The 25,994-nt window shown below is 31.6% G+C and overlaps 2 protein-coding genes across 2 annotated transcripts in view; one reads left to right on the top strand and one right to left on the bottom strand.

Annotated features, from left to right (window-relative positions):
* Positions 1–1,315, top strand: part of LOC119603181 (protein immune deficiency) — an 85,231-nt gene extending 83,916 nt beyond the window's left edge. Inside the window, exon 2 of the mRNA XM_037955135.1 lies at positions 15–1,315. Within this exon, the coding sequence (XP_037811063.1) occupies positions 15–200 (186 nt within the window). The 3' untranslated portion in view covers positions 201–1,315. The remainder of the gene's footprint in view (positions 1–14) is intronic.
* A 2,785-nt stretch (positions 1,316–4,100) lies between these two features.
* Positions 4,101–4,760, bottom strand: LOC119603180 (uncharacterized protein K02A2.6-like). The gene has a single exon (XM_037955133.1). The coding sequence runs from the start codon at positions 4,758–4,760 to the stop codon at positions 4,101–4,103; it is 660 nt and encodes a 219-aa protein (XP_037811061.1).
* Positions 4,761–25,994: the final 21,234 nt, after the last annotated feature.

Raw genomic sequence — 25,994 nt, 5'->3', positions numbered from 1 at the left:
TTATTTCTTTTCAGATTATTTATCAACTTTTATTGGATTGGTTACGTAATTCGGATGAGGAAGGAACTGTAGGATTTCTTATTACAAAGCTATGGAATTCAGGCCACCGAGAATGCGTTTATCGACTTAAATCAATATGGAAATCCAAAGGTCTTGCTAAAACGAATGATGGAAATGATTACACTGTGATACAAAAATGAACAAACATTTTTTGCAAGGGTTCTTATATTAAGTAGAGTTCTTAGATTACGAACATATCGCTCATTTACTACAAGACTGCCATAATCCAAAATTCGGATTTTTTGAACTGAGTGCTACAAAACGTTCGACATACTAAGTTTTTTATATAGATTTATAAAATTTTAAATTGTATCACTATTATTTTCGATGTGAGATCGATTTTTTTGTAAACGCAAAAACTAAAACTCATGTTTTCACGAATATTAGATATATAAAAATTTAATTTCAATTTAGATGAGAAACATCTACATCTTTACTATCTGAATCTGTTTAATTTTAGATTTGTTTAAAAGTTAATTAAAAAATAGTAAAATGCCAATAAACATTCAAAGCCATTTTTCTTGTAGTAAATGAGCGAAAATCGTCACCTGAAATGCAAAGGGGCGTAACAACCAAAACATTTAAAATCAACTTTTTGATTGAAAATATGTACATTAGGGTTGGCATAGCATAGGCCTTTACAAAATGTGAGAAACTACGTTATTATTTTTTTGCGGTTATTAAAAAAGTTCACGCATCAAATGTCTGTTCGTCTGTTTTTTTAAATTAATTTTTTGAAGGCCCCATAAATCTCGGGAATCCAAATCTTAAATAATTCCATTAGATATGCTTTTAAGAATTTAGCTGACTAAAATCAGTAAAATCGGTCAATAAGAATCGGAGATATGGTCAAAACAAATATGATCAACAAATATATATTATGGACTTTTTGATTTAGGGATGTAAAATATTATATTTGCGTAAAAATCAAAAAGTGCAGAGATATAGGCAGTGATGAGTCGCGATATGACAAAAGAGTACTTTTCCGTTAAAAAGTGACCGTATATAATAAATATTAAAATTTGAAAATAATAAAAATAAACATTTTAATAAAATTTGGTTTATATTAGAAATTGGGGTTGGTGCGTGATGTTTTTGATTCCAATTGACCTAAAAAAATTATTTTCATTACTTGTACAACATTGGCAATCATGTGGTGGTTCGCGAAATTAGTTATATCCCTAATGTACATGTTGTCGCAAAATAATAGACAATATCTGGCGGGACTCTTATATTCAAACGTTTTTATTGAAGTTGGATATAATAGGTATAAAAATTTAATTTTTATATCAACAATAGTTTTCATTTTATTTAGTTTTTTATCTTTCATGTAAAATTTTTAAAAGTGTTGTTACGCCCTTTTGCATTTTAGTTGACGATATATATTTTTACTTTTACACTTTAATAAATGCAAATATAATGAAAAAAAAAACAATATTCCTGAAGTTACATCTCACTTAAATAGGTCCACTCATTTGTTTACAATCAAATTATTTTTTTGCACAACATAATGGACTAATTAAATTAATTAATAATCAATTAAAATCTGGCAACTTCATGCCTGAGTAGAAGTGTTTTTTTTCTGCAGCTGATCATTTGCTAATAAAATTAACTTAATTTATTGCTAAAGATAAATTAAGAGGTGCTTTTTGCATTTATTTATTTAAAAATTTGAGTGCTTTTTTATTATTAAATATAATTATTTAAATTGAACTGTTGTTCACTGTTTAATAATTGGAAGTGTACTGGTGCTGTTTGTTGCTGCTTGCTGTTGTTCATTTGCTTTGTTGCAAATTACTTTTGTTTATTTACAACAACTAAAATAAAAAATGTCGCCTTCAACTAAAACTTTTAAATGCGGATCATGCAATGATAACATTAATAGGAATCAAACTAGCATTCAATGTAAAGAATGTGCCCTGTGTTTTCACATTACATGAAAAAGTTCTTTCAACTTTGAAGGATAGCAGGTTATCTTTTACTTTGTTGAGCGCAGGCTAGATCTTTGAGATTTATAAGCATTTTGTAATGAAAGATCTCTACAGAAAGTTGAGTCAATAACAAGGTCTAGTTTCCCAGCTAGCTGTTAAGGGATTTGGCAACGTGGTTCTTAACCCGAATTTCTAGCGCGTCACATATAAAATCTACATTTATGCCAAACAAAATACCAAATGTAGATTCAAAAAAATTTAATTAAGCCTCAAAACAGATTTGAGGCTTAATGTTATGCCTAAGGGCACAATTCTTCCCTCCCAATTGATAAAACACCTATGACAATCAAAATACCCTATAGTTTAAGCTGATTGTCCCTAAAAATGCTTAGATCGATATTAATTTCTTATGCATAATGAAAAATCTGTCACTCCCAAAATAATTTAGACTTAGCAATTCATATTTTCAAATTCAAACAATGTGCATATTTATTAACAAAGAGAATCAAAGAAGTATTAAAAAAACAACAAAATATAAGAAATAATCCTATATCTAAATATAATTTACGCAAAATTAAATTCAATAAACGAAATGAAACAAAATAAAAAAAATATTTTCTTAATATAGCATTATAAAGTAACTCTTTGAGTTGAATTACTTGACTAAATGATAATGTGAATAAACAAAATCAATGAAACAGAGATTTAACTAATGAAACGGACGGAATCGGACAATAATATCAATAGTAAATAATAAGAATAATAAAGTAATTAATATAATAATAAGTAATAAGAGAAAATTATCAAATTTACATTACTTACAGCAGTTATTGTTTGTTGTTGTAATTTTACTTAAAACCTTTCATACCCATTGTTCCGATGTTGGGCCCAGCAGAGGAATGTGGTGATAAAAAACTTAATGTAATTAAATAATTCTTGTTACTCTCTACTAAAGATACTTTACAAAAAAATGCGTAACAAAAAAAATAAGTACTATTTTTTATACAATTCAAAATAGACAAGTTATGAAATATAATTATTAATATTGGATTTAAAATTAACTAATTAATTTAATTTTAATTAGAAAATTTTAGAAATTAATTTAAATTTGTTTATATTATAAAGGATCTTTCTTATACGTCTAATAGTTTTAATTATAAATTTCAATGCTAAAAATTACAAATTACAAATTCATATTAATATTAGGTTTAATATTTAAACTGAATGCAAATTTTTGAAGGATTTAATTTATTTGATGAGTATTTTAGTTTGTATGTGTTGTATTCTTCAAAACTTCTTTATTACTCGTCTTAAAAATTACATAGTTACTTCACACTTATACTAATACAGTCATAACTTCATTTTATTATTATATATGTACATGTTTTAGGAAATGTTCTGAAATATTAGAATGAAAGGTTACCATACAACACCTCTCCTTTTTAGTGTTTAGGTGGGACTAAAACGGCTAACTAACGTCTTAAAAATTACATAGTTACTTCACACTTATACTAATACAGTCATAACTTCATTTTATTATTATATATGTACATGTTTTAGGAAATGTTCTGAAATATTAGAATGAAAGGTTACCATACAACACCTCTCCTTTTTAGTGTTTAGGTGGAACTAAAACGGCTAACTGGATGTCGCTGTCGTTGAGACCTTCTGGGTGTCGTTGTGACTTCTATTTCATTTATATTAGTTAAAGTTGGATGAGGTACCACTCTAGTATTTCTATCTGAGGAATCAATAACAGTTGTGGATTGTGGAACTTGGTCATTTGTTTGTAGCTCAGTATTTTCATATGCATCTAAGGCTATACACCAATCTCTTTCAACACTTGTTTTGTCCTCTTTATTGTATCTTGTTCTTAATTGGTTCACGTGTGACCGAATTAATTTACCATTATTCAATGAAATGTTGTACATAACATTACCAATGCGTTCAATAACTCTTCCGGGACTCCAAGAAAAATTGTTATTACCTTTGTATACTCTTGCATAAACAGCATCCTGCTCATCAAAATTCGTTTCTTTCGCACCATGTTTATTTTTAAACTGTTCAGCAATTTTATTGTGAGGTACTGATACATTTCTGTTATTGTTCTTAGTCGGGACTCCAACAAAAATTGTTATTACCTTTGTATATTCTTGCATAAACAGCATCCTGCTCATCAAAATTCGTTTCTTTCGCACCATGTTTATTGTTAAACTGTTCAGCAATTTTATTGTGAGGTACTGATACATTTCTGTTATTGTTCTTAGTCGGCTTTAAAAGATCTAAGGTAATACTCATTTTCCTGCCTAATAAAACTTCGGCTGGTGACTTTTTGTCAGGTGTATTTGGGTTTGTTGTCGAACGATAATTTTGTAAAAACGTGTTTAAATTTTCGCATACGGTGCCCTCTTCTGTTGATTTTGCAAGCATCCTTTTAAAAGTATCGGCTTGACCATTTGACATTGGATAGTATGGGCTGGAACAAATATGCTTAATACCATTTTGTTGCATAAACTCTTCAAATTGAGAACTCTTAAATTGCGTTCCGTTGTCAGATACGACAATTTCCGGCAAACCGAAACGAGCAAAGACTTCTCGAAGGATTTGAATTGTTTGTTGAGTAGTTATTGTTTTTGTTGCTATAATTTCAGGCCACTTAGAAAGTGCGTCAACTATGACCAGAAAATATTGCCCTTCAATTGGTCGAGCATAATCTATATGAAGGCGTTGCCATGGTTCTGAAGGTATAGGCCATGGCTGAAGAGTCATTTTTGTTGGCATTTTAGCAGCAGAGGCGCAATTGTGACAATTTTGAACCAAAACTTTTATGTCATCGTCTATATTCGGCCAATATATGTAACTTCTCGCAATTGCCTTTGATCTCTCTATTCCTGGATGGCCATGGTGAATTTGTTTAAGAACTCTTTTACGGTAAATTGAGGGTATAACTACTCTGTTTCCAAACATAATTACGCCGTCTACAATAGAAAAATCATTTTTCCTGTTAAAATACGGTTTGAGATCCACGTTTTCTATTTTATCTGGCCAATCTTTTTCAATATATTTAAAAACTTGCTTTAAAATGACATCTTTTTGTGTTTCATACTTTACCATTTTATGTGTTATTGGTAATTTGTCTAAATTTTCAAATAAAATTTGTTTAATTTCTTTTTCAAATTTAATTGCAGCAATGACATATTCTTCGCTGTTGAACTGTTGTTTGTCTATAAGACGCGATAAGACATCAGCATAACCAAAACTATTTGTTGAAATAAAATTTATGTCAAAATCGTATGCTAAAAGTTGAACCGCCCATCGTTGCAATCTATTTGCTTGGTGTACTGCTATACCCGTCTTCTTTCCAAATATTGCAAGTAACGGCTTGTGGTCAGTTTGTAACTTGAACCTTCTTCCAAATATCATTTTATGAAATTTCGTTACTGCAAAGACCAATGCCAAAGCTTCTTTTTCTATTTGGCTATACGCTTTTTCGGCTGGGGTCAACGATCTTGAGGCGTGACTTATAGTTTTAATACTTCCGTCTGCATATTCGTGAAGAATACATGCTCCCAAACCATAGTTTGATGCATCTGCCGCAACAATAATGCTCTTTGTTGGATCACAATGAGTTAAGAGTAATTTTGACGAAAGAATTTCTTTTAATTTTAAAAAACATTTGTTATGAACTTGAGTCCACTGCCATTTTACATTTGATTTTAACAACAATTTTTGCTCGCATTTGGCTAACAAATTTTCCATAAAAATTTATAGCTCCGAGAAATGAACGAAGTTCTGTAATATTTGTTGGTTCAGGCATTCTTTGAATGGCTGATATACGATTTGGATCGGGTTGTAAACCTTCTTGATTTATGACATACCCGAGATATCTTACTTCTGTTGCAAAGAATTTACATTTTTCAAATTTAATTTTAAAACCATAATCTTTTTTACGATGTAGAACTTCTTGTAGGTTGTTGCTGTGTTCGGTTATATCCTTACCTGATACAAAGATATCATCGATATATGCGACTACGTTTTCCATACCTGCTAACATTTTGTCCATAATCTGCTGAAATATGGCTGGGAATGTTTTTACTCCAAACACCATACGATTATATCTAAACAGCCCCATGTGGGTGTTTATTGTGAGAAGATGTCTAGACTCGTGGTATGCACTTTGCAAACGAGTGTTCATACAAAAAGCATAAATGTGAGCAGTGCAACGTAGTAGGTCACAAAGAAGGCTACTGCAGCGTATCTAAAAATAAAAAGAAAGTCAAACAAAATAATGCGAAACAAAATCGTTATAATAAAAAACCAAAAACCACCAGCTATGAAACAAAAAGCATTTTTGCAGTCAAGAAAATTGACACACAAAGAAAATATATTTGTGTTGAAGTCAATAACACGTTGATCAAGCTTCAGTTAGATACTGCTTCGGATATATCCATAATTTCAGAAAACACTTTTAAACAACTTCGTGTAAATAATGCTACGGAGGTAAAAGACACAGCCAGAAGTGCAACAGGCAAATTACCTTTATCATTTCAATTTGAATGCAGTTTAAAATTTCGTGATAAACAAGCGATGGTAACTTGTTACGTAACACCTCTTAATGATTTAAATGTATTAGGATTGGATTGGATCCAAGCTTTAACCCATTAATGCCCACGGCGATCTACGTAAGGTAGAAATGTGAAATTTGGATATGACAGTTTACTTGTGTATATAAACCGACTTCAATTAAAAAAATTTTTCTTGCCTTGTTTGGATTTTAGAAGACGTTACGTATACGTAACAGTAAATATGTAAAAGCTACATATTTTTACAAAAATATCGTAGAAAAAACTGGTTAATTATTAAGTTTTAAGCTTGGATTAGCCAATTTGGTGTATCATACAAAATTTTTTCATATAAAATAAAAAATTGTTTAAAAGTATAAAATTTTAATTTGTGGAATTTTGTAATTTCTGTAATGTCAATTAATGAATTTAAAGAAATGTGTATATTTTCTTGCAGCAACAGATATATTGATTAACGTTACATATTTTGCATACATTTACCAAAGGTCCTTGGCACTAGTATCCTTGCAATTTCCCTAATAACCCAAGAAAATGGTAATAATTTTCAACCCATGTTTAATTTTTGAAGGATAATTGCAATTATATTCCGATTTTCTAGTAAAAATATATATATTTAAGATTCGCCAACTGTGCCTTGAACAATTTCTAATGCGGTCAAATGGCATATCCTTTACAGAAATTCTTAAAAAATTTAAAATATCCACGAAAAGACGATTTAATAGAAACATTTACATTAAAAATATATTGCTTGTCATCAAATATCAATATTTCAAGAAAATATGTTGTTTTTTATTACGTTAAAAACCCATTCCTCTGATAAAAAACTATTTTTGAGGCAGATTTCATAAAAAAGTAAGCAAGTTGTTCATTATTTATATTGTATGTAGAGTGGGACAAAAAGTACTGAGAACTGCCCACTGGTACATATACGTAACACCTTTATTATCCTCTTTATAAGTCTCCGCAAGGACATAGTATATGTTTGTAAACAATTAGGTAATAAACATTAATTACTTCTTTATAAGTTTACGTCAGAAACTTTTTTTAAAAACTAACTACATAGAAGTTATTAACATTCTAAGAATTCATTCCTCGAAAAATATGACTTTTTGCAGATTTACGAAATAGACAATCTCAGTTGAAGGAAACTCCTTTTGTTTTTAATGAGAAATTGTCTTTTTTAAAAAGACTCATTTCCAGAAGTGTTCGAAGGAACTTTAGGGTTGTGTACAAAAACAAACAGCCAAGCCAAATCAAGAACCAGTTTTTCGACCCAAGCGTCCCGTCGCGTATGCGGTGCAACATTTCGTAGAAGCAGAATTGGAACGGTTACAACAAATTGGTGTAATTTCACAAGTAAGTTATTCGGAATGGGCTGCACCTATAGTGGTTATTCGAAAACCAAACGGGTCCATCAGGATATGTGCCGATTTTTCTACAGGTTTGAACAACGCTTTAGAACCACATCAGTACCACATCATATAAAATAAAAAATTGTTTAAAAGTATAAAATTTTAATTTGTGGAATTTTGTAATTTCTGTAATGTCAATTAATGAATTTAAAGAAATGTGTATATTTTCTTGCAGCAACAGATATATTGATTAACGTTACATATTTTGCATACATTTACCAAAGGTCCTTGGCACTAGTATCCTTGCAATTTCCCTAATAACCCAAGAAAATGGTAATAATTTTCAACCCATGTTTAATTTTTGAAGGATAATTGCAATTATATTCCGATTTTCTAGTAAAAATATATATATTTAAGATTCGCCAACTGTGCCTTGAACAATTTCTAATGCGGTCAAATGGCATATCCTTTACAGAAATTCTTAAAAAATTTAAAATATCCACGAAAAGACGATTTAATAGAAACATTTACATTAAAAATATATTGCTTGTCATCAAATATCAATATTTCAAGAAAATATGTTGTTTTTTATTACGTTAAAAACCCATTCCTCTGATAAAAAACTATTTTTGAGGCAGATTTCATAAAAAAGTAAGCAAGTTGTTCATTATTTATATTGTATGTAGAGTGGGACAAAAAGTACTGAGAACTGCCCACTGGTACATATACGTAACACCTTTATTATCCTCTTTATAAGTCTCCGCAAGGACATAGTATATGTTTGTAAACAATTAGGTAATAAACATTAATTACTTCTTTATAAGTTTACGTCAGAAACTTTTTTTAAAAACTAACTACATAGAAGTTATTAACATTCTAAGAATTCATTCCTCGAAAAATATGACTTTTTGCAGATTTACGAAATAGACAATCTCAGTTGAAGGAAACTCCTTTTGTTTTTAATGAGAAATTGTCTTTTTTAAAAAGACTCATTTCCAGAAGTGTTCGAAGGAACTTTAGGGTTGTGTACAAAAACAAACAGCCAAGCCAAATCAAGAACCAGTTTTTCGACCCAAGCGTCCCGTCGCGTATGCGGTGCAACATTTCGTAGAAGCAGAATTGGAACGGTTACAACAAATTGGTGTAATTTCACAAGTAAGTTATTCGGAATGGGCTGCACCTATAGTGGTTATTCGAAAACCAAACGGGTCCATCAGGATATGTGCCGATTTTTCTACAGGTTTGAACAACGCTTTAGAACCACATCAGTACCCGCTGCCGTTGCCAGAAGACATTTTTTCAAAGGTAAGCAACTCACAATATTTAAGTCTTTTCGTGGATATTTTAAATTTTTTAAGAATTTCTGTAAAGGATATGCCATTTGACCGCATTAGAAATTGTTCAAGGCACAGTTGGCGAATCTTAAATATATATATTTTTACTAGAAAATCGGAATATAATTGCAATTATCCTTCAAAAATTAAACATGGGTTGAAAATTATTACCATTTTCTTGGGTTATTAGGGAAATTGCAAGGATACTAGTGCCAAGGACCTTTGGTAAATGTATGCAAAATATGTAACGTTAATCAATATATCTGTTGCTGCAAGAAAATATACACATTTCTTTAAATTCATTAATTGACATTACAGAAATTACAAAATTCCACAAATTAAAATTTTATACTTTTAAACAATTTTTTATTTTATATGAAAAAATTTTGTATGATACACCAAATTGGCTAATCCAAGCTTAAAACTTAATAATTAACCAGTTTTTTCTACGATTTTTTTGTAAAAATATGTAACTTTTACATATTTACTGTTACGTATACGTAACGTCATCTAAAATCCAAACAAGGCAAGAACAATTTTTTTAATTGAAGTCGGTTTATATACACAAGTAAACTGTCATATCCAAATTTCACATTTCTACCTTACGTAGATCGCCGTGGGCATTAATGGGTTAAAGCTTGGATCCAATCCAATCCTAATACATTTAAATCATTAAGAGGTGTTACGTAACAAGTTACCATCGCTTGTTTATCACGAAATTTTAAACTGCATTCAAATTGAAATGATAAAGGTAATTTGCCTGTTGCACTTCTGGCTGTGTCTTTTACCTCCGTAGCATTATTTACACGAAGTTGTTTAAAAGTGTTTTCTGAAATTATGGATATATCCGAAGCAGTATCTAACTGAAGCTTGATCAACGTGTTATTGACTTCAACACAAATATATTTTCTTTGTGTGTCAATTTTCTTGACTGCAAAAATGCTTTTTGTTTCATAGCTGGTGGTTTTTGGTTTTTTATTATAACGATTTTGTTTCGCATTATTTTGTTTGACTTTCTTTTTATTTTTAGATGCGCTGCAGTAGCCTTCTTTGTGACCTACTACGTAGCACTGCTCACATTTATGCTTTTTGTATGAACACTCGTTTGCAAAGTGCATACCACCGCAAAACCAACACGGATATTTTGGGACATGTTTTGTCTTTTTGTGTGGGTTTGTGTGAACTTGTTTTACAAGCGCTTCTGGCTTAGGTTTTTCTAAAAGAACTGTGTCCATTTTTAGATTGATCATTCGTTGACACTCTGTAGTAGATCAAGTGTTATTTTATCACCTTCAGTCTCTAATTTATTCAACATTTTTGTGCGAATGTCATATTCTGTTGTTGATTTTAATCCCATGATGAATATTAAACACTTAAATTGATCTAGTGTCAGATCTTTTAATTTAAACAGTTCACATTGACGATTAACAACTCCAGCATATCAAATTTGGCAGCATCTACCGAGAACAAATCCTCGTACCTTGAGTACCACATGTCGAATGTGAGGTTATGTTCATCATGATGAAACTCGGTGATGTTTGATGCCAGTGCTTCGATCAGAAATTCTGCACTCTCACCCTTACTGGTTGCTTCTGATCTATATGGTGCCAAATTCTTCATCAATTGTTGCATTGCCAGATGATCTTGGTGCTGTTGATCTTTTAATTGTTGTAACAGTGAAGTTATTGTAGCTTCCATTTTTTTTTGTAGTGCTTTTTTTTGTATTATTGTAATTTACTTTACAAACAAAAAAATTAAGTGATTGATAAAGCAATATTTATTTTAATTTTAATGTTTTATCATTATTTTTTTGATGATAAATTTATAGGTAATTTGTTTTTTTTTTTTTTGTCTTTAAATAAAATTTCTTTGGACTTTTTTTTTTCTCCTCGTCGCCAATGTTGCATTCTTCAAAACTTCTTTATTACTCGTCTTAAAAATTACATAGTTACTTCACACTTATACTAATACAGTATAAGTTTAGTTTTAGAGTTTAGCACAAATTTGTAATATTTACACAAATTAGCTAGTTTAGAATAGTTTAATTTAGTAATAATTGGATATGCAAGAAAATAAGTTTGCAATTAGTAAATTTTCAATATGAAAGTTTTGGCAATAATAAGTTATTGAATACATAAATAATTAGAGTTAGTACAGTTCCAAAAATACTTATGTTTGAAATTTTAATTCCAAAAATGAAGGTTATGTAATCAGGCCACGAGTTTTTGAGGTTTGATGATCGGTTTACAAGCCTCGTGCTCTGGATTACGTAAAGATGTTAGAAGGTTTTATTTGTACTAATCCAGAAAAGTTGAGAAATGCGCACTTTAGATTTTTGGAAGATTTTTTTGTATCTGGCAAGACTCCTTCTCACCAGACCTTCTTATGATTTTCTTTAGATTTTCCACAAATTGATGACTTTATGCCAAATTTTAACAAAGTGGCAAAACCAAGAAAAATCCTGTATCACAATTTCTTTTATCAGTTTTAATAAACTAATAATTATAATGAAATAATTACCTTTATTATAGTTTTTATTTTTTTATTTTAACACGGAATAATAAGTATGTAAGCTTTCCATCAATTATTATTATGTTAAGAAAATTTTACTTTTATCACTTTTTGTTTAATATATTATTTTACCAATCTTATTACCGCACACACAGTGGTATAGGAAAAAAAAAGAGGGAAATAATTCGGTAACTTCTAAACGGTTAATCCGATTTTAATGAAATTTGGTATGCACAAAGAGGAGGTGTTGTCGAGTTTAGGTTTTGAATTTGGACCTTATAGGCCAACCAGGGGCCCGGCGGGGGGTCCTCAAATTAGGACACCTCGGCTATGTTAAATTTTTAAAACGATCCTATTTCTTCATTTGAGTTCCGATTTAAAAAAAATTTCGTATATAGAATCTCCTCATCGAGCACTATAAAAAATGTCGTCGTAGCAGTAAATTATCTCTTATAGTTTAGGAGATATTCGCATTTGAATATTAAAATTTTAAAATTTTTACCGTCCTTACTTTAGTTTTTTTGATAATAGCAGGTCCAAATATTTCCGATTTTCGCCATTTTTTTTTATTTGCTTAACAACAAGTTTATATACCAAGCAGTGAAAGAATTATGTAAAAATCATGACTGAGTCCAAAGTTATAGGCATTTAAATTTAAAAAATTAAAAAAAGGCGATTTTTTGTCATTTTTTTGGGAAAAAAGTATCTTTTTCTTTTTAAGTTATCTAAAAAGTTTCTAAGAAGATGTATATAGAATTTATACTTTTTGGAAAGCTGACTTTACATAAAATACGATAAATGAAACAAAACCTAAAAATTTTTGATACCGAGGGGACCAGGTCCATCCAAAAAAACCCTATTTTTTATGGAAAATTAAATTTTGAGCAAAAATTCTCAAATCGCATAGTCGATATCAAATTATAGTGACCTGTTTTATATGACCCAATAAGTTCTTAATCATTTTGTAACGGGTTTCGATAACCCCGCCCCTGGTATGGATATAATAGGCAAAAAACCAAAAAATCCCATTTTTGGGATTTTTTAAAACTTTTTTGGGAATTCCGGGATTTCTAATAAGAAAATTCGAAATTTCTATCGAAAAATCTACCTAACTGTAAAATTTCATCAAAAAATATTCATAAATAAAATTTTTATTGCAATTTGAAAAATTTGTATCTTCGCAAAAACTGAATAAAAAACATTTTTTAATTTTTTTTAAAAAAAGTATTCCGCGAATTTTTTAATTTTCAAAAATTATATACAGTTTTGAAAAATAGACAAAATTACCTTTCCATTGATATATAACATGCCTACCTAATGTTTTTTAAGTGACAAATTAATTAGGGAAAACTCAACATCTTTTAGAAAATTTGCCTAGCACTATTATTTTCATCCATAAGGTTAACTCTTAAATTTGTTACATATATGGATGAAAATAATAGTGCTAGGTAAATTTTCTAAAAGATGTTGAGTTTTCCCTAATTAATTTGTCACTTAAAAAACATTAGGTAGGCATGTTATATATCAATGGAAAGGTAATTTTGTCTATTTTTCAAAACTGTATATAATTTTTGAAAATTAAAAAATTCGCGGAATACTTTTTTAAAAAAAAATTAAAAAATGTTTTTTATTCAGTTTTTGCGAAGATACAAATTTTTCAAATTGCAATAAAAATTTTATTTATGAATATTTTTTGATGAAATTTTACAGTTAGGTAGATTTTTTTACTCAAAATCCAAAATTAAATAAAAATTTCGAATTTTCTTATTAGAAATCCCGGAATTCCCAAAAAAGTTTTAAAAAATCCCAAAAATGGGATTTTTTGGTTTTTTGCCTATTATATCCATACCAGGGGCGGGGTTATCGAAACCCGTTACAAAATGATTAAGAACTTATTGGGTCATATAAAACAGGTCACTATAATTTGATATCGACTATGCGATTTGAGAATTTTTGCTCAAAATTTAATTTTCCATAAAAAATAGGGTTTTTTTGGATGGACCTGGTCCCCTCGGTATCAAAAATTTTTAGGTTTTGTTTCATTTATTGTATTTTATGTAAAGTCAGCTTTCCAAAAAGTATAAATTCTATATACATCTTCTTAGAAACTTTTTAGATAACTTAAAAAGAAAAAGATACTTTTTTCCCAAAAAAATGACAAAAAATCGCCTTTTTTTAATTTTTTAAATTTAAATGCCTATAACTTTGGACTCAGTCATGATTTTTACATAATTCTTTCACTGCTTGGTATATAAACTTGTTGTTAAGCAAATAAAAAAAAATGGCGAAAATCGGAAATATTTGGACCTGCTATTATCAAAAAAACTAAAGTAAGGACGGTAAAAATTTTAAAATTTTAATATTCAAATGCGAATATCTCCTAAACTATAAGAGATAATTTACTGCTACGACGACATTTTTTATAGTGCTCGATGAGGAGATTCTATATACGAAATTTTTTTTAAATCGGAACTCAAATGAAGAAATAGGATCGTTTTAAAAATTTAACATAGCCGAGGTGTCCTAATTTGAGGACCCCCCGCCGGGCCCCTGGTTGGCCTATAAGGTCCAAATTCAAAACCTAAACTCGACAACACCTCCTCTTTGTGCATACCAAATTTCATTAAAATCGGATTAACCGTTTAGAAGTTACCGAATTATTTCCCTCTTTTTTTTTTCCTATACCACTGTGGCACACCAGTTAATCTTGATTTCAATTGAACGCATAATACTAATGTTGCAAAGTAAGTAAAAAAAATCCAAAAAGGTAATTTTTTTTAAAAAAAGTATTCCGCGAATTTTTTAATTTTCAAAAATTATATACAGTTTTGAAAAATAGACAAAATTACCTTTCCATTGATATATAACATGCCTACCTAATGTTTTTTAAGTGACAAATTAATTAGGGAAAACTCAACATCTTTTAGAAAATTTGCCTAGCACTATTATTTTCATCCATAAGGTTAACTCTTAAATTTGTTACATATATGGATGAAAATAATAGTGCTAGGTAAATTTTCTAAAAGATGTTGAGTTTTCCCTAATTAATTTGTCACTTAAAAAACATTAGGTAGGCATGTTATATATCAATGGAAAGGTAATTTTGTCTATTTTTCAAAACTGTATATAATTTTTGAAAATTAAAAAATTCGCGGAATACTTTTTTAAAAAAAAATTAAAAAATGTTTTTTATTCAGTTTTTGCGAAGATACAAATTTTTCAAATTGCAATAAAAATTTTATTTATGAATATTTTTTGATGAAATTTTACAGTTAGGTAGATTTTTTTACTCAAAATCCAAAATTAAATAAAAATTTCGAATTTTCTTATTAGAAATCCCGGAATTCCCAAAAAAGTTTTAAAAAATCCCAAAAATGGGATTTTTTGGTTTTTTGCCTATTATATCCATACCAGGGGCGGGGTTATCGAAACCCGTTACAAAATGATTAAGAACTTATTGGGTCATATAAAACAGGTCACTATAATTTGATATCGACTATGCGATTTGAGAATTTTTGCTCAAAATTTAATTTTCCATAAAAAATAGGGTTTTTTTGGATGGACCTGGTCCCCTCGGTATCAAAAATTTTTAGGTTTTGTTTCATTTATCGTATTTTATGTAAAGTCAGCTTTCCAAAAAGTATAAATTCTATATACATCTTCTTAGAAACTTTTTAGATAACTTAAAAAGAAAAAGATACTTTTTTCCCAAAAAAATGACAAAAAATCGCCTTTTTTTAATTTTTTAAATTTAAATGCCTATAACTTTGGACTCAGTCATGATTTTTACATAATTCTTTCACTGCTTGGTATATAAACTTGTTGTTAAGCAAATAAAAAAAAATGGCGAAAATCGGAAATATTTGGACCTGCTATTATCAAAAAAACTAAAGTAAGGACGGTAAAAATTTTAAAATTTTAATATTCAAATGCGAATATCTCCTAAACTATAAGAGATAATTTACTGCTACGACGACATTTTTTATAGTGCTCGATGAGGAGATTCTATATACGAAATTTTTTTTAAATCGGAACTCAAATGAAGAAATAGGATCGTTTTAAAAATTTAACATAGCCGAGGTGTCCTAATTTGAGGACCCCCCGCCGGGCCCCTGGTTGGCCTATAAGGTCCAAATTCAAAACCTAAACTCGACAACACCTCCTCTTTGTGCATACCAAATTTCATTAAAATCGGATTAACCGTTTAGAAGTTACCGAATTATTTCCCTCTTTTTTTTTTCCTATACCACTGTGGCACACCAGTTAATCTTGATTTCAATTGAACGCATAATACTAATGTTGCAAAGTAAGTAAAAAAAATCCAAAAAGGTAACGGAATCGACATTCCCTTGGTCTTGATCTGTTTTGTAAAAAAGAATTAACAAAAGTGCGTAATCTCTGAGAAAAAAAATATGCGTGGAGAAAAAAATATATCGTGATAGAAAATTATCTTATGGATTGATTCAGGGTTTTCGATACTTGAACTTTTTTTGGTCTGTTTATTTATTATTTGGGAGTCAATTTCTTGAAGTTTATTAAATAATAAAAAAAAACTGCAACAACTTGTACCTCTTGTAATAATTATCCTTGGTCCGAATTTGAGACTATGTTGAGAAATGTAATTAGCTTTCTTCATTGCAAAATAGATGACTTTATAAACAAGGTTGATAGTGAACAGACATCGATTAGGAATGCGTTGGCGGATACTGTTGCTTCCTTGAAAACGGAGATTGCTTCTTGCCTTAAGGAAATGAAAAGTGAAATTGTGGATTGCAATAAGCTAATAAACAATGTCGAGTTATCAAATTCAAACAAAATTACTGCTTTGGAGGAGGAAAATAATTGTCTGCATAGAAGACTTAACCGTACTAACATTATAGTTTTTTTTTAATTGGACCAGCACTCAGGGGATGATCCCTACTTATGCGAAGCATTGTGTTGGAACTAGGAAAATAGGTTATGGGAAGGAGGATAGAGGGAGTAGTGTTTGTGGACATTTGATTAAATCTTCCCTGCAGGGAATACCTCTGCAGGAAGTTTATTCCACATATGAACAGTGCGGCTGAAGAATGAATTTTCCCTGTAATGTGTTGTGCGGTCCACTGGTTACTGGTTTGCCTGCCGGTATAGATGATCTGATGCCTGTTATTATGAAATTAGGAACAATATTTGATGTTCCAATTTGCACATATGACTTACAATATATTTGCTATATGAATAACAGGAAGTATATTTTGGTGAAATTTTATTCCACATACGAACAGTGCGGCTGAAGAATGAATTTTCCCTGTAATGTGTTGTGCGGTCCACTGGTTTGCCTGCCGGTATAGATGATCTGATGCCTGTGTTGAACCCTGTTCAACAAATTAATTTTTCTTTTCATTTTTCATACATTTTTTTGAGTGTTTTAATTTGATTTTTTTTTCCTAGAATTTACTTTTCATCTCTTTTCTCTCTTTTTAATAATTTTTCGAAGAGATAATGTAATTTTTTATATAGTTCCCCATGAACAAACTTAATTCGCTTTAAATAGCGACCCGTTTTTCAATGTTACTGTTTTTATTTACTTTGCCAGAATTATGTTCTTGAATATTGTTTTTTAGTTAATAAGTTAGTTATAAGTAAGAACTCAATAAGGCAAGAAGCTTGTACTTAGGTTTATTAGAAAACTTGTTTGTGTTTTATTTGGAAACACACCCTACTCTATTGGGAAAAGGAGTTACCTCGCCTCAATATATGGTCCTTCGATAAGTCCTAGAATAGGCTAGGACAGGAAAGAATTAGTGACTTGGAGTCCACTAAATTCAAAAAAAAATTTTTGGCAGCTTGCACCTCCGGCGGCAACTCCAACAACACAAAGACAATAGGTTGTCTAAAAAGGGTACTTCATCGTGCTTACGGCAGAGGAAGTAAGGTGCAGTCAACAAACAAGAAGTCTTTTTGCACATCCCATCCTGGAAGATTGCATCACTCGAAACAAAAGCATTACATGGTAAAGGAAGATTGGCAAAAACACAGGAAAAAGAAAGGTATGTACTGTGTTTATTAGTTATTTTGTGCGACATTTTGTTTTCTCGAAAAATAAAAATTAATGGCTGGCTAATTTAAAAAAAAAAAGAAGAAGAATCATTATAACTACATACATAAAAGAGCCAAAATTTACAATAACAAAATTATATGTATTTTTAACCTAAAATTATCCAGTTAATAATACATGAAAAAAGTATTACAATTTATAATTACCATTAAATTGTATCATCTCTAATAACTACTACAATTTATACCACTAAAATTGTCACCACTAACGAATTTCCACAAGAAAAGTAAAAGAAAATAAAAAGAGATGAACGTATGCAACAATTAATCAACCATAGCATTGTCATCTTCACACCACCTAATACCGGCAAACGTTTCATTTCAATTTGTTCCTATTATTTGCAACCAACTTCAGGTATGAAGTAATAAAAAAGAAGAAATAAAATTTCAATAGTGCTGCATCGGTGCAAAAATTAAATAATTTATAATAAAATTAAAAATAAATAAAATACAACAAATTAAAATCGTGAACAATAATAAAAACACACACAAAATCATAATAGACAGTCCGCAACTGCAAAAAAAAAAGTAAAAAAAAACCCATTCCAAATTGTGCAAAACATAATTTTGTGAAAGACAATAAATATTTAAACAAATAAAAACAATTAAAAACAAAAGACAACTCCAAGTTGTGAGAAAGACATTATTGTGGAAAAATATTGTTTTCAAAGAAAAAATTGCAAATATTCAACAATAAAAAGTTAAAAATAAAACCTGGACAAAAAACACCGTTATACTATAACAACACTAAAGAACAAGAAACAAGTGTCTCAAAAAAAAAAAATATATATATAAAAACAACAACATCATTAAATCAACCGGTGCCTACAAATAATAAACAACCAGTGGTGGTTGCGTGGCGTCATCAACTACAGAGGTTCCCAACCAAAAATAATTGTGGGTCATTATAAAACAGCGGTGAGTTTGTACTTTTTAATTAATTTGGAGAAATTAATTGTTTGATAAATCAGGTGGATAGTTAAATAAAAAGAATAAAAATATAAAAATAAGCGGTATTATAAAAAAAAATAATTTGGGATAATTAAACAACTTGCAACAAAATTACGTAAATTGAAAAATTTTTTGAAATTAGAATCTTTGGCAAATTCCTACATTCCATAAAACATTTTATTTTTGTAAAACATTGTGTGACGTCACTAAGTGATCGAAGTCAGAGGTTTCCAAACAAATAACTGTGTGAGACAATTATTATTGGAAATTTGTATAACAATATTTTTGTGCTTTTTTGATTTTTTTTATCAAATAAAAACAATTGCTTCTTCAAGAAGACGTGTAGCTCCATAACGAGGTTGACTTTTAAGGAAGTTTAAGTTTTAAGATAATAGGCCCACTACTAGTAGATCAACATTAAAGTTGCCAGCATGTGAAATACAAAATTTCGAAGGCGGTTACTCCAAGTGGCCTGCGTTCCGAGATATGTTCCAGGCAGTTATCGGAAAAGATTCATCTGTGGCTCCAGCCCAAAAACTATACTACTTGCGAAGCAAAGTGAGGGGGGAGGCCTACCAAGTCATAAAGGATTTTGACTTGGTAGATGAGAACTTTCAACTGGCTTGGAATAAATTAAAGAATAGATTCGAAAATAGAAGGCTCTTGGTTCAGGATCAAGTTAAAAGGATTCATTCGGTGACCCCAGCTCAAAATGAAAACATCAAATCTCTTCGGCAGATTCAGAATACAGTTAACGACTGTTTAGCGATTTTAAAGAATTATAAGATCGAATTGCCCGAGTATGATCCATTTTTAATTCACATAGTTGTTTCAAAACTTTCGGATGAAACAATTAAAGAGTGGGAAGTTTCTTTAAAAAATCATCGTGAATTGCCCACATGGCCCCAATTAAATGGTTTTCTCTCGGAAAGAATAGAAATTCTAGAAACCATGACCGATAGGAAAAAGCCAGTGCCTAAAGATAGCCAGTCTCCAAGAACTCATGCATTTTACACTCAGAGTGAGCAAACTTCAAGTTGCAAAAAATGCAAACAAAATCACCCTTTAAGAGTTTGCAAATCTTTTAAGTCCTTGTCACCAAGTGATCGTGTAAAATTCGTTTTTGCAAACAAATACTGCATTAATTGTTTATCGCCTACACACTTCAAATCTAAATGTCTGAGCACAAATACCTGTTCTGTATGCCACAAAAAGCATCACACAATGCTCCATTTAGAAAAATCTGAAAATTCAAAACCCAATAGTGTGCCTACTGGCCATTCTCAGAAGACTTCGCAAAACAGTGACAAAAGCTCTACTTCAAGTACTCAAACAGAAACCAATGCTTTTAATACCCACGTCGAAATTTCGCCTGTACCTGACGGTAATATCAAGGCACTGATTCACATAGAAAATTCTGGAGAATTATTTACCGAAAGAGCTCTTCTCGATGCTGGTGCAGAAAAGAGTTTCATTACCACTCGAATTCAACAAAAACTTGGAATTCCACTTGAAAAACATCCACGTTAAATATCAGGTTTCGGTGGAACAATTGTAGGAAATTCTAAAGGGAAGTGTTTTGTAACTGTAAAATCGAGAATTTCAGACTTCAAAGTAAAAATATTGGCAGTAGTAGCACCAAAAATAGCAAATTTTTTACCCTCCCATCCTATTGAGCTCCAAAATTATGATAAAATACAAAATTTAACTCTCGCAGATCCTTATTTTTATCAGCCTGCAGCGATAGATATGATAATAGGAAGCGATTTTTTGCCATTAATTAACCTTGAGGGTGTGAGACAAAATATATCTGGTGATTTAGAAGCAAGGGAGTCTCATTTTGGTTGGTACTTGTCAGGACCAGTTAATACGTCTGATATAAACGCTTTTTCAACCACGGTATCCACATCCGCAAATTTTCTTCTCCATGATCAAATAAAAAAGTTTTGGGAACTTGAGGAGGTCGAAAAGGGTAATTTAATAACTGAAGCAGACTCATTTTGTGAAAACTTTTTCCAAACGTCTACTACAAGACAATCAGATGGTCGTTACGTTGTACGTTTACCGTTTAAAGAACAGTTTCCAACCGATATTTTTTTGGGTCCTTCAAGGAACAGTGCTTTGGGTCAATATTATAGAATGGAAAAAACCTTCGAAAAAAACCCTGAATTAAAAGAAAATTATTGAAAAGTTCTCCAAGAATATATCGACTTGGATCATATGGAACCAGTATTTCCCCAAGAAAACAAATCTGAAAAACAATTTTCTTATTTTTTACCACACCATGCGGTTATTCGACCGGAAAGTAAATCAACAAAAGTTAGGGTAGTCTTAAATGCCTCTAAGAAAACAAATAGTGGATTTTCATTGAATGACGTTCTTCACCAAGGCCCAACGCTTCAATCCGATTTGATGCAGATAGTGCTTAGTTGGCGCTATTACAAATACGTCTTCACCGGCGACATCGAAAAAATGTTCCGCCAAATTGTGATGCATGAAGCTGATCGCCCATATCAGCAGATTTTATTCCGTAATGAGACGGATAGTTTTGTGAAATCATTCCAAATGAAAACAGTGACTTTTGGAGTGAATTGTGCGCCATTTCTGGCAATAAGAACACTACAGCAGTTAAGTGAAGACTGCAAACAAATATTTCCGCTAGCATCCGAGATTTTAAAAAATGAAATATATGTGGATGACATCTTGTCTAGAGGACATAGTCTTGTGGAAGCGAAGTCAAAGCAAACTCAAGTTAAACAAGCTTTAAACTCAGCTGGCTTCCCCATGAAGAAAATAACCGCCAATGACAGTTTCCTACTGAACAACTTGGCCCGGGAGGATCTTCTGGATGAAGATTTCTTAAAGTTTGATGATTCTAGCACCATTAAAACCTTGGGAATACGCTGGAATGCAAAGTCAGACTTTTTCTATTACGTGGTAGAACCGAACCAAATTTCGCCTTCCCCTACAAAAAGGCAAATTTTATCGGTTATTGCAAAGTTATTTGACCCTCTAGGTTGGCTAGGTCCAATTGTGGTAATAGCAAAGCTTTTGATGCAAGAGTTATGGGAACTTAAGGCAGGCTGGGATGAGGGTGTCCCACCGCATATACATGTAAAATGGAACACATTTCTTCAAAATTTACCACAAATCTCTTCACTGAGAATACCTAGATGGGTATATTTCACACCGACTCATCAAATACAAATTCACGGTTTCTGCGATTCATCAGAAAAGGCTTATTGCGGCGCAATTTACATGCGAACATCAACTTCTCATGGGGAGATAAATTGTAATTTGTTAGTAGCTAAAACAAAAGTTGCCCCAATAAAAAAGACTACAATCCCGAAACTTGAGCTGTGTAGAGCGGTCTTACTCTCAAAGTTAGCAAAAGGGATAATGGAAAATGCAAAGCTCGGTTGGCTACAAAAACCGCCACAAACCCTAAAAACATTTGTTGCAAATCGTGTAACAAGAATCATAAGTATTGTCAGTAATAGTCATTGGAAACATGTAGGAACGAAAGACAATCCTGCGGATCTTGGTACCCGTGGTTGTTCCCCACAAGAACTCATTGAGAGTAACATATGGTGGCATGGACCTACCTGGCTAACCCAGCCCTGTGAATATTGGCCGAAACCTCGAGAATTTGATCCAATCGACTTGGAGACAAAAAAGGTTTCAACGTTTCATCTAAAAGCTAAACTTGTGGATACAAGCAGCAAAAACCTCATTCCCCACGAAGAAATTGATGCTGACGTCATAATAAAAAGATTTTCGTCTTTCGCCAGAACCCTTAGAGTTATTAGTTATTGCTTTCGATTCATTAATCGCATTCGAAAATGTCTGTTTGAAACCGAACCTTTTATTATAGCAAAGGAAATTCAATTTGTGAAAAATGGTTTGATCCTAATAGCTCAGATCCATTACTTTTCTAAAGAATACGAATGTCTTCAAGATAAACGGCCTATAAACCAAAAAAGCAGACTACTAACGCTGAATCCATTTCTGGACAAAAATGGTTTATTACGTGTTGGAGGTAGATTAAGTTATGCAGGACTTAGTTACAACGAACGCCATCCTGTAATAATCCCTGAAAAATCATACTTTGCTGAACTTTTTGTCGAATACACGCATAAGATTTTGCTTCACGCGGAACACTCATTATGCTGAGAGCTATAAGGCAAGGAATTTATATGCCTAGAGTTAAAAATTTGGTACGAAAGTGTATAAGAAATTGTAAAACCTGCACTATCTACAAACATAAAGTTCAACATCAAATTATGGCCGCACTCCCCCCGGAAAGAGTAAACTTTTCGTTGCCGTTTACATATACCAGTGTTGACTTCGCCGGTCCGTTTAACCTAAAATCCTCCAATTTACGCAACGCTAAACTAATAAAAGGCTATGCAGCCATATTTGTATGCTTCTCCACGAGAGCAGTGCACTTGGAAGCTTGCTCAGATCTCTCGACAGATGCATTCCTAGCTTGTTTCGACAGATTTGTTGGACGTAGAAGTTTTCCAAAAACCATGTTTTCGGATAATGGCAGAAATTTCCTTGGAGCCAGTTTATCACTTCTAAAAACTCATAATGAATTCTTAAAAGACTGAGAAAGCACTCGTAGAAAAATATAGTGCTCACGGATTCTCCTGGTCATTTATCCCACCTTATGCACCCCACATGGGTGGCCTCTGGGAGGCTGCCGTAAAAAGCATGAAATCTCATCTTAAGAAAGTAGCTAGTAACCTCAATTTTACGTACGAGGAATTTGCAACAATACTAATCAGAATAGAAGCTGTACTAAATTCAGAACAACACAATATTAAGCCAAACGACTTCGTCATAGTGAAAGACGATTTATTACCACCAAAGAGTGGCGCCTGGGGCGTATTACAAAAGTTATCTACGGAAAAGACAACAAAGTACGAGTTGCAGAGATCAAAACCCAAAATGGAACTATAACACGTTCTATAGCAAAATTGTGTATTTTACCAACATCCAAACAGAAGATAAAATTCCAGACAAATGTTCAAATTAATCCACCTGATTTAAATTTAAATACCATGTTAGAAAAGAGAAATAAGTCGCAATACAAAATATCTAATAACACAGTATATATATATATATACATTTTCTTTTCTTTCTCTCTAGCCAACACTATGCCACGGTGTAATTTGTGCCTAAAGAATCATACTCTCAGACATTGCTCAGTGTTTGTTGCTAAGTCAATGGAAGCCCGAAGAGAATATATTATTAAATGGAAGTACTGCCTTAATTGCTTAGCACAAACACACTCACGTTCTACATGCGAATCTACCAACCGTTGCGCAATTTGTGGTGCCCAACATCATTCGATTTTACATCGTGATCGTCCCCATGACGTCACGTCCTCCAGCTTTGGTGAAGCTGTTGAAGAGACTGCACCTGCAGTTTTTGAAGAGAATATGCCTACTGCTGTTGATGATAGCACACGTGAAGCTGTTGAAGAGACTGCACCTGCAGTTTTTGAAGAGACTTTGCCTGTTGCTGATAGCGCTCCTGAAGCTGTTGAAGAGACTGCATCTGCTGTTTTTGAAAAAACTGCGAAGGATATAAGGGATCTCAAAAGACGATCCCCATGATTTGTCATACTCGCTGTCTGAGTTGCCCGCATTTCCTCCTTATTGGAATTTAATGATACCACCACTCGTAAGAGTAAATTTAATTCATAAGGGAAACCCTATGTGGGTCAACTTGTTATTGGACCCAAAAAGCGAATGTTCCTTTTTAATAAGAAGTGTGGCAAATTTGTTCCCAGAATTTACACCTGATTGCTATCAGGGAACAAAGGAGTTTGGTGTATTCGAAATCGCCCCCACATATGAACCCCGTTCACACTATGGCCCAATAGCACGTTGGAAGATGTTGTTAAAAGATGCGGATATAATTGTTTCCCCACCAATAACAGACCCGCAGCTAGAGGAACACTTCAAATCCATAACTCCAAAAGCTCATCCACAATTTGCAATATGTCGCGAAGTTGACGGTATTATTGGCCAAAAAACTTTAGCCGTCATAATGTCCCACCAAATAATTCAACCTGCTGCCACAATTCCAAAGGCGCAACGCTCCATTTTTGGATGGGTTATATGCGGACAGTGGCATGGCTGTATTTGCCACAAATCTTAGTGCGGGAGTATGTTGAACCCTGTTCAACAAATTAATTTTTCTTTTCATTTTTCATACATTTTTTTGAGTGTTTTAATTTGATTTTTTTCCTAGAATTTACTTTTCATCTCTTTTCTCTCTTTTTAATAATTTTTCGAAGAGATAATGTAATTTTTTATATAGTTCCCCATGAACAAACTTAATTCGCTTTAAATAGCGACCCGTTTTTCAATATTACTGTTTTTATTTACTTTGCCAGAATTATGTTCTTGAATATTGTTTTTTAGTTAATAAGTTAGTTATAAGTAAGAACTCAATAAAGCAAGAAGCTTGTACTTAGGTTTATTAGAAAACTTGTTTGTGTTTTATTTGGAAACACACCCTACTCTATTGGGAAAAGGAGTTACCTCGCCTCAATAGCCTGTTATTATGAAATTAGGAACAATATTTGATGTTCCAATTTGCACATATGACTTACAAAATATTTTCTATATGAATAACAGGAAGTCTATTTTGGTGAAATTCAATAGTATCTTTGTTTGGGATAAAATAATGAGTCAGTATTTTAAAACTCGGTCTTTGAAGGTTCGTGATTTTGTAAATGGAGATGTTGAATTAAGAGTCTATTTGAATGTCCACTACTCTGCTGCTGCTAGCAGACTTAATATGATTTGCAAAATGTTGCTTCGTAAAGACCTAATTAAAAAGTTCCGAATAATGAATAGTGACAGATTAAGAGTTAAAGTAACATTGCCGGATGATTCTGAGGTGGTCTATAGTCCTTCTAAATGTACAGATTTGCTGGATGATGGCCGTTAGGATTTTAAATTTGTTATTTTTATTTTTTGCACTCATTGAGTTTAATTTAACGTACATTCATGGGAGTTTTATATTACTTTTTTCATATTACATTCATTGTCTTGATTAGGGAATAGTATGAATTAATAATTATCAAATTGTTTTCACTGATGTTTATACTTAATTTGGTTAACGATTATAAAACGTTCTGTTATCACATGTAAATTG

Source organism: Lucilia sericata, unplaced genomic scaffold (assembly GCF_015586225.1).
Source record: "Lucilia sericata isolate MDLA Ls3-8-SP2 unplaced genomic scaffold, ASM1558622v1 Contig000279F_arrow, whole genome shotgun sequence".
NCBI classification, from domain to species: Eukaryota; Metazoa; Arthropoda; class Insecta; order Diptera; family Calliphoridae; genus Lucilia; species Lucilia sericata.
This window is presented reverse-complemented; position numbering and strand designations above follow the sequence as displayed.

Bases quoted from the DNA above. Each gene is read 5' to 3' on its own strand.
- LOC119603180 (XM_037955133.1), bottom strand. From the start codon at position 4,760: ATGACTCTTCAGCCATGGCCTATACCTTCAGAACCATGGCAACGCCTT.